Source organism: Rhinatrema bivittatum, chromosome 15 (assembly GCF_901001135.1).
Source record: "Rhinatrema bivittatum chromosome 15, aRhiBiv1.1, whole genome shotgun sequence".
Classification (NCBI taxonomy): Eukaryota; Metazoa; Chordata; class Amphibia; order Gymnophiona; family Rhinatrematidae; genus Rhinatrema; species Rhinatrema bivittatum.
Window position 1 is genome coordinate 56,491,029 of NC_042629.1, and position 15,135 is coordinate 56,506,163.

At 45.8% G+C, this 15,135-nt stretch overlaps 1 protein-coding gene across 3 annotated transcripts in view; it reads right to left on the reverse strand.

The window, feature by feature from the left end:
- Positions 1–15,135, reverse strand: part of CROCC (ciliary rootlet coiled-coil, rootletin) — a 132,217-nt gene that overhangs the window by 108,895 nt on the left and 8,187 nt on the right. The window contains exons 1-2 of one of the 3 annotated variants that reach the window (XM_029577934.1): positions 9,401–9,626; positions 2,473–2,614 (exon numbers count right to left, since the gene is read on the reverse strand). In XM_029577934.1, the coding sequence (XP_029433794.1) occupies positions 2,473–2,614; positions 9,401–9,460 (202 nt within the window). In that variant the 5' untranslated portion in view covers positions 9,461–9,626. Of the gene's footprint in view, positions 1–2,472; positions 2,615–9,185; positions 9,309–9,400; positions 9,627–15,135 lie in introns of those variants that run through there. The other 2 variants (XM_029577935.1, XM_029577933.1) reach the window with 2 other exon arrangements.

A 15,135-nucleotide genomic window follows, 5' to 3' on the forward strand; every position in this document is an offset into this window, starting at 1 on the left:
CACAGCACAGACAGTAAAGTGTGGACTCAGGGAAGGAAATGTATTTTTTAATTGATTATTTTTATTGTAAATCACTTTGAGTAACTATAGAAGAAACAGTCTATAAATATAGAGAAATAGATAGGAAATATAGAGAAATAGATAGGAAAAGTAAAATGCAAATGCCTTTAATTTCAAAAAAGAATTTTAAATTATAAGAAAAAAATATATTGGAACAAACGAGAGCAATGACCTAGGAAGAAGACCATCAGAGAAAACAATATAGAGGTTGATATTCAGCCACTAACCAGCTGAACAAGTTATCTAGATAAACTTATCCAGCTAACTTGTCTGGGATATTCGGCAGCACAGCCAAGCCGCTGAATATACCCAAATAACTTTAGATCTGTTCAATAGCAGATCTAACTTACCCAGCCAACTTAGCCAAATAAGTCTGAATATCACCACTTATCTGGCTAATAGGGATGTGCATTTGTTGCTCCATTCGTTTCATTTCTTTAGGCAGTACATGCATAACTCACGAATGGATAGTAGGCGCGCAAAACATACGGCATGCACATATGTAGTAGGCAGTAGACATATGCGCCTACCAGCCATTCGTGAGAATTGCATGAATTGCTGAAACGAACGGAGCAAACAACGCACATCCTTACTGGCTAAATTAGCCAGATTAAGTAGCTCCTCCCTGGTATGCCACTATCCCACCTATCACTAATAGCTAGCTAAGTGGTGGCCAAATATTCAAATGCCGCCACTTTTTTTCAGGTAAGTGGCGCTGAATATTGGGTCCACAGTAACATAATAGATGATGGACCACATTGCAAGGATATATCCCAGCTGCCAGCCATTGAGAATGACTGCTTGTAAGATATTCCTCTTTATCCAGGACAGCTTCGGTCATCATTTTTATTTGTACTCTACCATCTTAGGCAGATAAGCACACAGGATTCCCCACCCCAGAGCCATGAAAGCACCAGCTAATCGGAGAAAGCACCAACTAATCGGAGAAAGTTCTTTTTTACTCAACGCACAATTAAACTCTGGAATTTGTTGCCAGAGAATGTGGTTAGTGCAGTTAGTATAGCTGTGTTTAAAAAAAGATTGGATAAGTTCTTGGAGGAGAAGTCCATTACCTGCTATTAAGTTCACTTAGAGAATAGCCACTGCCATTAGCAATGGTTACATGGAATAGACTTAGTTTTTGGGTACTTGCCAGGTTCTTATGGCCTGGATTGGCCACTGTTGGAAACAGGATGCTGGGCTTGATGGACCCTTGGTCTGACCCAGTATGGCATTTTCTTATGTTCTTATGGTTGATATCTGGAAGACATTAGCTAACCCTGCTGTTTTAGCTTCAGAGTGACGCAACCTTGTGCATTGTCAGTCAAAAATCAATGTTTTGGCCATGACTGGTTACTAGCCTAGAGAGTCCATAACCAAGTTGTTTCTCCCACCCAGTAAAATAATAAGCGGTATCAGTGCACAGTTGCTGTATGGCATACTGTAATGCGTTTGGGCATATTTTAGTTTCAAGCTGAAGAGGTTCCTTGAGCGCAAATCAGATGTTTGAGACCCTTAAAGCCAGCCTGGCTTAAGCATAAGAGCTTCTGCTGCACTATATAATGAGAAAAGAACAATCAGAATAAGTGGCTGTGCCGTCTTACCAGGAAACACAGCAACCGATGCAGCGTAACATGCCACGGTCCCACAAGGAGATTGTATACGCTTTACTAAGGGAAGGCAGTAGGGAAAACTAGCAAAAACAATCTTTATTGTGAAAGATAAAATATTTTTCCTCCTATGTCGTCGTTTTTTTTCCCCCACCAGATTTGAGCAAAAAAGCTCAGAGTCTAAATTTAGGAGCCTAGAGACCAATATTTAAAAAAATAAATAAATAAAACTACACACCTAAATTTGGGCTCCCAAGTTAGGTGCTTATTTTCTGCCAAACTCAGGTGCCTAATTTTTCAGTTGAAAATTCACAAAAAAATATAGCCTCCTAAAACTTAAGAGCTTAAAAGGTAGACCTGCAATTCATTTGTCTAGATTTAGGCTGCTAAGTTAGCTGCCTAGTGCTGAAAATCAGTGCTAAGCTCCTGTGTCCCTACCCTACATCCAACTCTGTAGCCTCATGAAACTAGAAGCCTAAATTTAGGAACTCAATTTAAGAGCCTAACTCCAAAAAGTTAGAAGCCCAAACCTTCTGAAAACTGACCTATTAGTTTCAGCACACGCCAGATTGAGTTCTATTCCAGCGTGCACCACACCTCCTGCAAAGTCACCCCAAGGCACGAGAGGTGTATACAGAGCCTCCGGTGCCCTGGTTACGCCAGACGTTCAGGGCCTGAGAGTCTGGCAGTACCACGTTCTCTCCAAGGCAGAAAACCTGCCATGATAAAAAAAAAAAAAAAAAAAAGTGTCCGAGTGAGAAGCGCCCACTGCGACCGTGAATTGCAGGGCTCCCTCCCATACCTGGGCTGCTCTGCTCCGTCAGGTTCTCCGTGACTATCTGGCGAATCCGGGCGGGCAGACGGGTGGGTGGCGAGTCTTCAGCGTTGCCACGGATGGTGAGGCTCTTCTCTGCAGTGGAGCTCAGGATGCAGCTCTCCAGCTTCTGACGGCAAAACAGAAGACTCAGAGTAAGCAGTGTTGGGGGTAATTCGTCCTACTGTATCGTTAGTACCGGCTCCTCTTCTCTTCCCCATCCCCCCCTCCCCCCCCAGGAAGTTTAATTAAATCCACAGGCTCTGACTCCTGCAGAAGTCCCAATTCAGGGAGCGGGTCTCTTTTTTTAAAAATTGTCATGTGGTTATTTGAAGTACAAACGGTGGCAGGCAGCTATTCCAAGTTCAAGTTCGGGCTATAGGAAACTAGTATAATCCAGGGTACCGCACAACAAATTACATACAGATACAGGACCCTTCCCTGAAGAGCTTACAATGAAGTGAGTACCAGAGAGGCACTGGGAGAGAAGGTGGCTTGCCCAACGCCAGAAAGAACATCAATGAGAAAAGTATGATTTGAAGTCTGATCTCCTGGTTTCCAACCTCTTACTCTAACCGCTAGGCCCCTCCCCCACACTATCAGCAGTTTGGCATAGAGTGACAACATGGAAGTGACATCACACCCCCACAGCATCACAACCTCACAAGGGATACGTCCCATGTTAGGTGGGCGCTCTGCTGATGTCATCGCATCCTCCGACTCCTCCGTTACATCATTCTCGGCAACCAGAAAAGAGTCCCGGTTTGCCTTAAAAGTTTAGGTTACCCGCTGGCTCCAAGTCATCCAGAACAGACTGAACCCCCATTGCATGCACGGACTTGTGGTGCTGATTTTATTAGGGAAATCAGAGCTACAAATTCATCCCTGCTGTGGGGTAAAACCCGGACTGGGTCATCTGGTCGCCCTATTAAAGTGTAACTCGGGGACTTGTCTTTGAATGCTTGCAATGGCGAGCTCAAGCAATATCAGATTACCTACCTACCTAACGGGAGCTTGTCGGAGCATCAGTAACCCCCTTACACTATTAGGGCAATCTGCGTACTGCCCGCGGGGCCTGCAAGCTGATCCTTAAAGGGGAAACGCTCGCCGCCACCAAGGCCACCAGGATATTTTTATCCAGCGTGCTTCAGCCAGCCCGCCCCAGCATCGCCCCTCTTCCTGCGAGGAAACGCACGCATGCTCTCAAGGGTAATGGCCCCCACAGAGGAGGCAGAGCAATTTTCTGCAAGTAAATACCCATCCACCCACCCACAGGAAACCTGCTGAAAATTGTCCTTTACATGCGTGCAGTTTATTAAGATAAAGGCCCAATGGTCTCTGTCTGCCCAGATTCACTCCTGATGCAATACCACAGGCCCAGAGAAGGACTAAAACTAATTAGCAGGGGTGCGCTCCCCCTCCAGCACTCACTCCTCACCTACCCTGCTCCCCCGCTAACTTTCTCTCTCCATAGGACCTGCTCCCCCCAGCAGCCTCCCCCCTCCACTCCTCTTCCCCCCCCAGCTGATCCTCTCTCACCCCCAAGCTCTTCTTATAATCCCCAGCTGATCCTCGGTCATCCCCTCCCCTCTCCTGCTATCCAGCTTATCCCCTCTTACCCCACCCACCTCCTCCTGCATTCTGTCATTCCCTCCCTCACCCTCCACAGCTCCTCATCCACCCCTCCAAGCATCCCCCCCTGGCCAGGGTCAGCGGCAGCCATTTTCTTTTGGGGCCATGGGCTAAAAGGTGAATGATAACCGCTGGGAACAAAGGGCAGGCCACATTTACTCCCGGGTCGATTCAGCGGTGGCAATCGCCTCCTCTCTGCTCACGGCTGGTCCCAGGCCCAGCTAAATCTGCAGGCGGCAGCAGAATTACTGACGAGAGTCGGCACGGGGGGGGGGGGCCTGGGAGCTAATGCAAAGCTCATAGGGCCCGGCAGAGGCCCTGATCCCAGCTCGGGCAGGCCTGATGCCAAGGCACTGCCGCTGCAGGGCCTGTGAGCGCGTGTTAGGCCTCACGCTGACTTCCGCCACTAATGCCGCTGGCACCCGACCCCCCCCCCCCCCAAACTGAAGGTCTGGCGACCCCATTCGGGGGCCCTGACTCACCCAGTTTGGGAAGCCCTGCCACAGATCCCCCGAATGGGCTTTCCCTTCACTTCTTCCCAGGCTCTCTTTTAATTCTGTTACTGTTTTTGTCTCCAAAACCTCCACTATTTCTGTGAAGAAATATTTTCCGAGGTTGCTCCTGATTCTACCCCACCAGAAAATAGATATATTTATTTATTATTTATAACCCACACTGATTACAGTTTTTCAAGTGGGGTACAACACTACACACGCAAAGATTAAAACAAAACATAAAACACACAGTACTAAAAGTACTAATTCTGCATCCTCATTAAATCAAAACATCTTACACACACGATTTAAGGATACGCAACTGCCTAGGGCACCAGATTCTGAAGGCACCAAATATCCAGGCCATGCTTGAGGATTATTTATGAAAAGTTAGGTATTAGCTAGGTGAGGCTTGCTGGAGCCAACCCAAAGCAGAAGACGCAGCACTGCAGACAGCGAGCTGCTGGCCAGTCCGGGGCCGTTCCGTAAAACGCAAGAGAGCGCGCTTCCAAACAGAACTCGCAGCTTCAGAGAAGCAGAGGGATTTATGCTTCCTTATGCGACGTGTTTTCCCCAAGCGACAATACTGTCGTTCCAAAAGAAGATCACAACGGTTTACAATATCAGCATTCATATTCTAGGCCAACACAACATCGAAAGCCATTGATAAACAGGGGAAGGACAAAGCACCAGAGAGACACCAGATCCCAGATTCCTAGGGACAATGGAAGCCGCCAGGCCCAGAAGCGAGTTACAAGTTAGGCCTGGAGTCTGTACACATTGCACAAAGAAGAAGTGAAACAGAGATAAGAAACAGTACCTAGAAAGAACGGGTATTTCTTCTCTCTCACACACGTACACACAAATCATATCTGGCAATAAAAAGAAATCAGGCAGCCAGAAACCGAAGGAGGTAGAGAAAAGGGATTAAAAGGAAGCCCAAGGACAGCAATCAATTGTCCTGTTCTGCAAAACGGGCCAAGGCTTTTCTGGCTCAGGTAACAGACTAACGAAAGCCAGGTAGAAATGATTTGTATATGGGCATCAGCTGCCTGTGGCAAATGAAGAAGCAAAGCTGCCAGATGCACCATGCAACTCCAAGCTACTGCTGGCAAAAGACACTTCTGTTCAAAAGAAGACTTCTAAAGAGACTACACTGTCGGATTCTTTTCTTTTTTTTTTATTCAAAGGCCCAGGACTTTTGGCCAAAACCAATGACAGATTCCATCTGGTGTCTTGACTTCTAAAGCACAGAAATTAAGATTAACAAATGTACACCAGAGAAAAAGAGAAAGGCAATACCTTTTTATTGGACTAACAATACTTTTTCTTGACTAGGTTTCGAGACGGTACGTTCCTAAGATGTTATATGCATAGGCAACATCTCTAAAAAGAGTTTCCAGGCGCATCTTAATCAGGGAAGTGGCACCCAATAAATTGGGACTATTCCTTTATCTTTTTTCGTCTCTGATTGCATCAGTTGATACTTGAGGATGCTCCCTCTTTTCACCTAGTGGATTCTTCTAGTGTTAGACATTCATTTACGCATCTTATTATTTCTTTGGATTTTTTTTTATTATTTTTATTTTTTGCATACAGTGATGGATTTCTGATGCATGGATTTTGATTTCATGTAATTGCAAATGTTTACACAAATAGAATATATACATATATTTCCCTAAATCTACTAGGAGAATCCTAACATGGTCTTCTCTTGTTCTCGCCCTAGTGCAAGATAAATTTCTTAAACCTGTATTGCATGTCTCACTTCTTTTGTTTGCAAATTAATTAAAGTTGCATGTTGAGGTTTGATAGCCAGTTGATCAGGGCTTAATTTGTAGACAAAAAGGAAATGGAACTAATGAGCTAGGGGAGAAGAGAGGAGGGGGACAGAGTGTGGGGAGCACAGCCAAGGTAGCCTGTGAGCTGTCTGCAGGGAGGGGACCACGGCCAGGTATGAACTCTCTTCCCCCCTCCCCTGATGTGGTCACCAGCAGCCGAGACAGCGGGGTCCAGGAAGCCAGCACGGCAGCAGCAACCTGACCAGGAAGATGGCACACCCAGCAGTGGGGGTGACGGGCATTTACCTGGCGTCTCTTTGACCTTGGCCATTATCCCTCAGGGCCTCCCCAATTGTGCCAGGAACTTGCACAAAAATCAAGGCCATGTGGCTGTTCCATCTCATGGTAAGAAACTGCTCTGCTTCCTCTAGGGCCTGAAATGACAGAAGCCACCAGCAGCCCTTCTCCATTTCTCCAGGGGATTTGGAAACGATTTACACCTCAGCCCAGAACTGAATTACATTCTAGGTGGTTCCACCGGAAATCAAGCCCTAGATAACGTATATAAAAAGGGGATGACGCAGCAGAAGTTAGAAACTTGTGAGCCTTAGAGCCAATCAGCAAGGGCAAGGTTGAGGCCTTGACAACCGGCACTATTTCATCTAAAAAGTTTCAAACTTGTGTTATTTCAGAGCCTGCTTGTGTCTGGTCTTTTCCTGTGCGGTTTCTGTTTCAGTAACATCCCTCGCCCTCCTGTTCCTTGTAGAACAGGAGAGGAAGGTCTGAATTACGGAGCAGGCTGCATTGTCTATATATTTATTTATTAAAAGTACTTTTGCTGGGCCTATAACAAAAAGGTGCTAATTAAATTACAATATGAAATTTACAAATAAACAAAACATGGAACCAACGGAAAATAATAATCAAATCGGGACAAGTAACTGACAATCTCTCCCCCCCCCCCCCCACCTACACCCACCCATCCATGTTGTCAAACTAAGTACTGCCAAAAGCCTCTTTAAATTAAAAAAAAAAAAAAATCAGGTGCTTATGAAATATTGCACCATCATCCAGGGAGCGCAAGGAGTCTGGCAGAGCATGCCAGAGCCAAGGGCCGATACAAAAAAAAAAAAAATGCTCTCCGTCTAATGTATAGCCCGAACCCTAGGAAGGGCCAATAACGTTTTCTGGAAGATGGCAGCGACCGAGATGGTAGGTAAGGATGCAAACGATTGGAAACCTAAGAGGGCCTGTCTCCTTCAAAACCAAGACTTTAAAATGCACCCTGGGAGAACTGGGGAGCCAGTGCAATGCTCGCAAGATGATCCTATCGCCCACCACCCAAATACACAGCAGAATTTTGTAAGCACTTGAAGGGCCTTTAGACGGGAACCAGGAACTCCAAGCAAAAAAAAAGGCGAGTTACAGTAGCGAAGGGTGGTTGTTCCTTGCTCTGTTCATGCCAGCTACCCTTTCCCCCCTCCCCCACATCAGGCAGGAGGTGGAGGGGCTAAAGAAGCACACCCCCTGCTGCCCTGCCTTTTAAGCCTGACTGCAGGATCTGGGCCCGCTAAGTGAGATGCTCCAGTCCCTCTATATTGTTATGTTTTCCACCATGTTTTAAAAATAAATAACTAACCCTTGTCTCAGACTTGCTTATTTATGTGCCTGGCTGACAGCTCTTCTCTTGCACAGAAGGCCTCTGGGATGACAAACCTAACTCACCTTACATTTAGTCACCTTCTGGCCAGAGCTCAGGGATGGTTTCTGAACAGATAGCCAAATGGCTATCTGCCTCGAAAGCTGGACAGATTCTATCAAATCTGGGAGCCCTTCCAAAAAGATTAAGGATACATTGCAAGTACTGAACCCAGCGCTTAACCCCTGGGAGTAATTTAAATACACTGAAGGGGTTACCTTAAAAGAAGAAGATAATCTCACCTTCCACGTCCTTATTAAAAGGGAAAGGGGCTTTACTGGGAGGGTTTATTCTTTTATTCATTTGTGCCACACCAGACATTAAATATTCTGCAATGCTATTTTGCTCTGCTCATTGTGATGGAAGTTGACTACTGGATTTTGTAATGCAAAACCAGTACAGGTGTCACAGCATGTTTATGTTGATTATCTTTAACTGGACCAAAACAAGAACGATGTATAGAGACGATGAGAGAGGTGAGCTAAAGAAAGAACAATGCAGCCCTGAAAGTTCACGCGCGCCTCTTTAAATAATTCTTACACTGGCCCTTAAAAGGCATCTTCGAGTCAATATTATTTACCTCTTCCAGAGACAAAAACATTAAATAAGACAGTCAGCCCCCATTATAACTAGCACATTATGTCTTTGGCTCTTAAACACAAACAGATCATCCCCCCTCCCCAAATTGAGCATAGCCCTATGCATGAGACTCGGTTCTGGGGAGCTGCGGACTGGATCGGCTTTGGCCGCACACGACCCCAGATGTTCGGCCGAGTCACTGCTTGGAGGGGAGGCACAGCTGGCTCAGATGCTTAAGTAACCAGGAGGGGAGCCCTGTCCTGAATCAGAGCCCCCTGCATGGTGCTGCCCGCTTTCAAATAAATCCTAGGTTGTGGTTTGCCCGGTAAGGATCAGAGATCCACGGCGCCTTTCAGACGAGCAACTAGCAAACTCCAACAACCCTCAATCATAAAGCGTTATGACGGATAACCCCCCCCCCCCCCCCCCCGAGCAGATCAAGCGCCCGCAGCCTGCCTGACTCGATCGTGCACAGACACAGAGACAAAAAAAAAAAAAAAAACACCCGGCAATTACCAGCCCAGTCCGAGTCTCCTTCATTCGCAGTCATTTCAGGCACCGAGAGAAGACCCGCAGACGTTAATCGGAGCAGAGGAGGGCGCCATGCTGCGAGGGGTGAAATGTGACCAATCAGTGCAGAGATTGCGCTTCCAAAAACAAAGGGGAAGAACCCTGAAAGCCATTCCCTCCCCCTTAAAGGGCGCCCGGAAAGCGAAAGTAAAAGGCCGAACCTGGATTACAGCTTCCAGTCGGAGATCTGCCTCTGCCGGGGGCTCCTCCCGAGCACTCATGGGAAGCGGAGCCTGCACCGATCCCGGAGCGAGGGGGAACCGAGGCGGACCCGCTCTCTGCCCTGACAGCAGCTAAGGGCAGATCCAGCCAGAGAAGAATTAAAATCCTCTTAGTTGCGCACCATGTGACCCGGAGCGTTTGCCCGGGAGGGAGGAGGAAAGCTTCCGGAACCCCCTCCTCTCCTGCAGCCTTCGGTCGCTAATGTTATGCCTTGCCCATTGGTCCTAATGCCCGTCCCATCATAAACTAAGCAGGTCGCCCTAGTTTAAGCCTAACGCTAGAACGGAAGCAGTGCAACCACAAACAATTCGGGGGAGGGGAGCATTTAAATAAATGCATTGGGTCAAAAACGGCCGTAGGCATGTAACTAGTGATCTGAACGGAGACGGGGGCAGGCGCTCACAAAGTTAACAAATCTGATTTCTTAGTCCCATGGTCTACTTTTGCAGTGTGAGCGCGCCTGCACGCACCCCCCGAGCAAGGGAAGGGGGAAAGAATGGTTAGCTCCGCCCACAGACCAATCGCTATGGCAACAGCAAACTTCCATTGTCATAGGTGGGGGAAAAAAACACCAGGACAAGTGCCTTCTATTATCAACAAGCACGAGCCAGCTCCCCAAAGAGCCAGGCTCGGGTCTGGGAGGAGGGCTAGCGCCCCGCTCCTGTGGCGAGCTAGCAGCATCCCGGGGTGCGGTAGCCCTGTGCAAAAGGGATGGTGGAGGCTGCTGCTAGCACAAAATTTTTTTTCTTTTTAAAATGGATAAATTATTTCCCTTTCAAACCCTGTTCGGCTTTCTCTGACATGCACACACATCACTAGCTTTCTCTTTCTATTGTAGAGGTAACAGCGGCGCCAAACACTGCTCTAACCGAGTCAGAATCTGCTGCTAAATCGCGATCTGCCCTCCCCAGAGCAACCCAGTGCATACCCTCCTTGTGCCAGGCCCAAGTATATCAGAGAAATTTAAGGAAAACCAATTTCCATTTTTTTATTTAATGCAGTCATTTCCATCAACCAAGATCTTTCAAACATCACTAAAAAGGACCACATTACAGCATCACAGAGTACCCAAAATTCATCAGGCTGTAGAATGCTGCGTCCATCAGCTAAAGTCACTGACCACCCCATGAATGTAATACTCCTCCATGGGGGGTTCCCTCCACTAATGGTTTTGTTTTGCACATATGTTGATAGGCATGAACCTCATTCATGAGCCATGGTAGGCTGGGAGCGATCTCGTGATCTCAGTCTCTCACATTGAGCAAGTTTGGTTACCGTAAACTGTGTTTTCCATAGATAGCAGGATAAATTAGTCATTATACATGGCTGATGTCATCCAACAGCAGCGAATGGACTCATCTCTTTTAGCTAGTAGAGCTTTGAGCTCTATTGACTGTGTGTGGAAGTTCCTGCATGGCCATTGCCTCATGAGCCTCCTATCTAGTTGATTCTTCAGGGAGGATATAAATATTCCATGGCTAATTTATCTATTATCTATGGTAAACCCAGTTTACAGTAAACAAACATGTTTTTTTCCCCCATCAATAAGCAGGCTGAAATAGTTTAACCCCACATATAATGGCTAAGGGTTGCAGCACAGCATTTACTGAGTAAGCAACCTGGACTCCACTGTGGGAAGTGGACAAAAGTAAGAACAGGTTACATAAAACTGCTCATCCAAATTTAGTGTCAGTCTTTAGGTTGTCAAGACAGTAACAGGACGTAAAGGTATGAACTGATGACCAGGTTTCAGATTTGCAGATATCCTCCATGAGCACGTCTCGAAGATGAGAAATGGAAGAAGCCATAGCTTTTACAGAGTCTGGGACTGGCAAGCCTGTCAGGGTGTTGCAGGGTTGAATGTACTCACCCAACGAGTTAGACAAAGTATGCTTGGCGACTGCCATGCCTAGCCTGCTAGGGGTGTATGAGACAAACAGCAGAGAAGATTGGCGAGTTGATTGAGTTCTTTTCTTGTTATAGACTAAGGGTCTTGAATAGCCCACTCTATGAAGGACTTTTCTCTTTCATACACATTGGAAAGAAAGGTAATATGATGGACGGACTGATATAAAAAGCCGAGAGAACTTTCAGCAGAAACTTTGGATGAGTATGGAGCACTACCCAGTTGTGGAAGAATTGCATGCACGGTGGATAGTGGACAAAAGCTTGGAGTTCGCTGACTATTCTAGCTGAGGTCACCACTATAGGAAATAGTACTTTGCCTGTCAAGAAGTTAAGCGAAGCTGACTCCAGTGGCTCAAGGGAAAGCTTCATCAATTGAGAAAGGACCACATTTAAATCCCATGAAAGCAGTAGTTTTTGTACGGTCCATCAAAATAGGGTAAGCTGCTATGGCACTGAAAAGTGGAGCAAGTAGTTTAGCGAGACAATGGCATTCCGTTGGCACCACTTGGCATATCTGTTCTATTTAAAGGCATAAATTTCTTCTAGTTTATGGCTTTCTAGGCAAGACTAATATATCTACAATCTTTCTAGGCAAACCGAGATCTGTCATTACTGAGTGCTCAACATCCAAGCTGTCCGATTGAGGGCTGAGAGGTTGGGATGACAAAGTATCCCCTTGTCCTGAGCTAACAACAAAGATCTGTCCCCATAGGTATGGGAGGACTGCTGGAAAGTTATACAAGATATGCATACCATATCTGTCTGGGCCATGCTAGAGGTGTGCGATCCTGGAGAAGCTTCTGCATTGTTCTAGTGAGGAGCTTGCGCCCCCCCCCCCCCTTATAATCTCCCCCTTTTTATTTTGCTCTTCAATCAACCTGTACTCACTGCACACGCCCTTTTATATATCTCTCCTCTTTATCTTGTACATCTTTTCCTGCGTACTCTAATAACGCTCCGAAACTTACATATTATCCTAGTTCCCTGTATAATGCATAATTCTCCTCGTAGTTCAAATTTTTATCTTTTGTTACCCTGTACCCCATTTATAGTGTATATTAGTTACTGTTCTTTATGCCACATTTTATTTCTTAACTTTCACAAATTTCCCTATTGCATTTCCCCTTTTTGTTTCCACATTCCTCCGTCACTGTTCTATGTATTTCATATAGGTCTCTGTAAACCAATATGATGTACCTACGAATACCACTATAAAAAAGTGAATAAACAAACAAATAAATAAATAACTTTCCTTTAGAGACCATAGGCCCTCAGTACGAAAGGATCCTGTTTGAGCACCCCATCCTTTGGTGGAGGCTCTGTTGCCCATGCGACTTGATGGGGAAGTCTGCAAAGAGAAGCGCCTTCCTGGAACACTCGGGGGTGTAACCACCATTGCAACTCAAGTTTCATGTCCATTGCAACTTATACCACAGTCAATAGTGGTTAAATCAGCTGATCTCATTGAGAATGTAGATCCCACTGAAAGTGATGGATATGAAGGCAGGTCAGAGGAACCACATGGATGGCTGTTACTATATGTCCCAATTCCATTAGGAGCACTCTGGCTGTCAAATGTGGAGAGGTATGAGTAGAACCATCTAGTCATTGACCAATCTCAGTGCTTCCCTTGCTTTATAAGCAGCATTAACTCAATTGGTTTATATTGAAAGAAAAAAGCTAGTGCATGATTGTCAGTGTGATTTCCACCAAGGGCAAGTTACAGAAACCTTACTAGTTTCAGTATCAAGATTATATTTTGAAGAATTTGAATAAAGGAAGAGCTATTATGGTTATTTTGCTCGATGTCTCCGCAGCTTTTGACTTCCTCTCCCATGCAGTCTTGCAGCAAAGGTTGAGGGAGGTGGGGATTAGGGAAACAGTTTATCGTTGGTTCTGCTCCATCCTAGAGGGTCGTACCAAACAGGTTCCAGTAGGGGCTAGTTGCTCTTCTTGGTCCGTGATATCCTTGGGCTCCTCACTATCCCCGGTGCTCTTTAATTGTACTTGGCTTCCCTTTGTTCTGGGAGTTTATTTTATGATTTATATGTGGATGACATCCAACTTGTGTTTCCCATCACTGTTTGGTTGAGGATACTCTCTCTTTGTTAGGAGTGTTCTTAGGAACATTAAGGACCGAATGAGTGCCAATAGTCTTCTGTTAAATATTTATAAAACAGAGATTTGGGGTATTGTGAGGGATAATGGGGAGGCCTTGCCAAGCCAAGTTTCTATGGATGACCTATCCCTCAGGCTAGGTACTTGGGGGTAAATGGGAATGTTGATTTTTCTCTGCATACTCAACTGGGGGAAGTTGCGAAATCAGGTTTTTATAGACACAGAAAAAGACGCCACCTGAGGTTTATTTTGGATAAGGCTGAGTTTAGGACTCTTATCCAAGCATTTGTATTTTTAGTATTAGACTACTGCAATGCCTTATATATTGGGTTTCCAAAATGCCACTTAAAGTCTTTATAGCTAGTCCTTAATGCAGCTGCCCGATTACTTACCAGGACACCCCTTAGGGAATACATTAGTCGGGTATTGGAAACTCTACATTGGCTCCTAGTCTGTCAGAGAATCAAATTTAAATTGTTGAGGCTTATTTTTTAAAGTTTTGTTAAAGGAGGGACCGGTATGTTTGAGGGAGCTAGTCTGGTATACCCCTGGGCGGGTATTACGGTCTGAAGGAACATGCTTATTTGCTGTTCCTGGTGTTAAAACAGCTAGACTACAAGAGACCAGGGATAGGGCTTTTTCTTGGGTTTCCCCCTCCCAGTGGAAATCTGGTAGCTGCGGGACTATAGAATTTTTCAAAAACAGGTTAAGGCACATTTGGTCTGGGGAGCCTTTAATTGATTTGTTTTACTGTTTTATAATGTTTGTTTTATATTGTGTATGTTAAACTGTGAACGGCCCAGGACAGATGTCCTGGTAATTGGGCGGAGTATAAGTTACTATAAATACATTTTGTAAAGACTCTCAGAGCTGCTGCCAGGCCAGACAGGAGTATCTTCTACTAGAGATGGGAAGAATCTCTAGTAGCAGGTACTCCTAGTAGAAGGTAATCTCTAGTAGAAGGGTGGATGGGTTATGTGAGCAGTCGCATCCTTTAGGTCCAGAGCACACGTCCATTCCTCCTTCTGCATGCTTGGAAGACCCGCGCTGAGGGAATTCATTTTTTATTTTCTCTCCGAGCAGATGTTTAAGTGTCTCACGTTCAGAAAGGGCCACATTCCTCCTGGACTTCTTGGGAATGAGGAAACTTCGGAGGTGGAAGCCCTGCCCATTTTGGCAGACAGGGATTGGCTCTATCGCTCATTGTTGAAATTGAGTTTGGTTATGACTGCCCCGTGACGTTGTGAATATGTAGATGGGAAGCGAGAGGAACAGCAGAATCTTATGATTTATTGTAAGCAATTCTGTGTACAGTAATGGCCATATATAAATAAGCATTACTTATGGTCCAAGTTACAGAGTCACAAAACCACAGGCCTCCACCAGCACAGCTGAATGCTGAGGTGAAGGTCCTTCAGGTTCTCATTTTATTTTGCTTCATTATTTGCCCCAGACTGTCTGCTTCCTGTAACTACAGGCTCCACTCCTAGGCGATGGCAGCAAGGGATGTCCCGCCCACAGCTGAACCTTCTAGCATTCTGGAGGTGCCACAAGCATCATCCACAGATCAGTGCCAGTGCAGCTTTCATCCATCTGCACCTCTCAGGGCCCAGCAGAGAACGGCCCAAGTCCCGCGCGGAAGGCACCA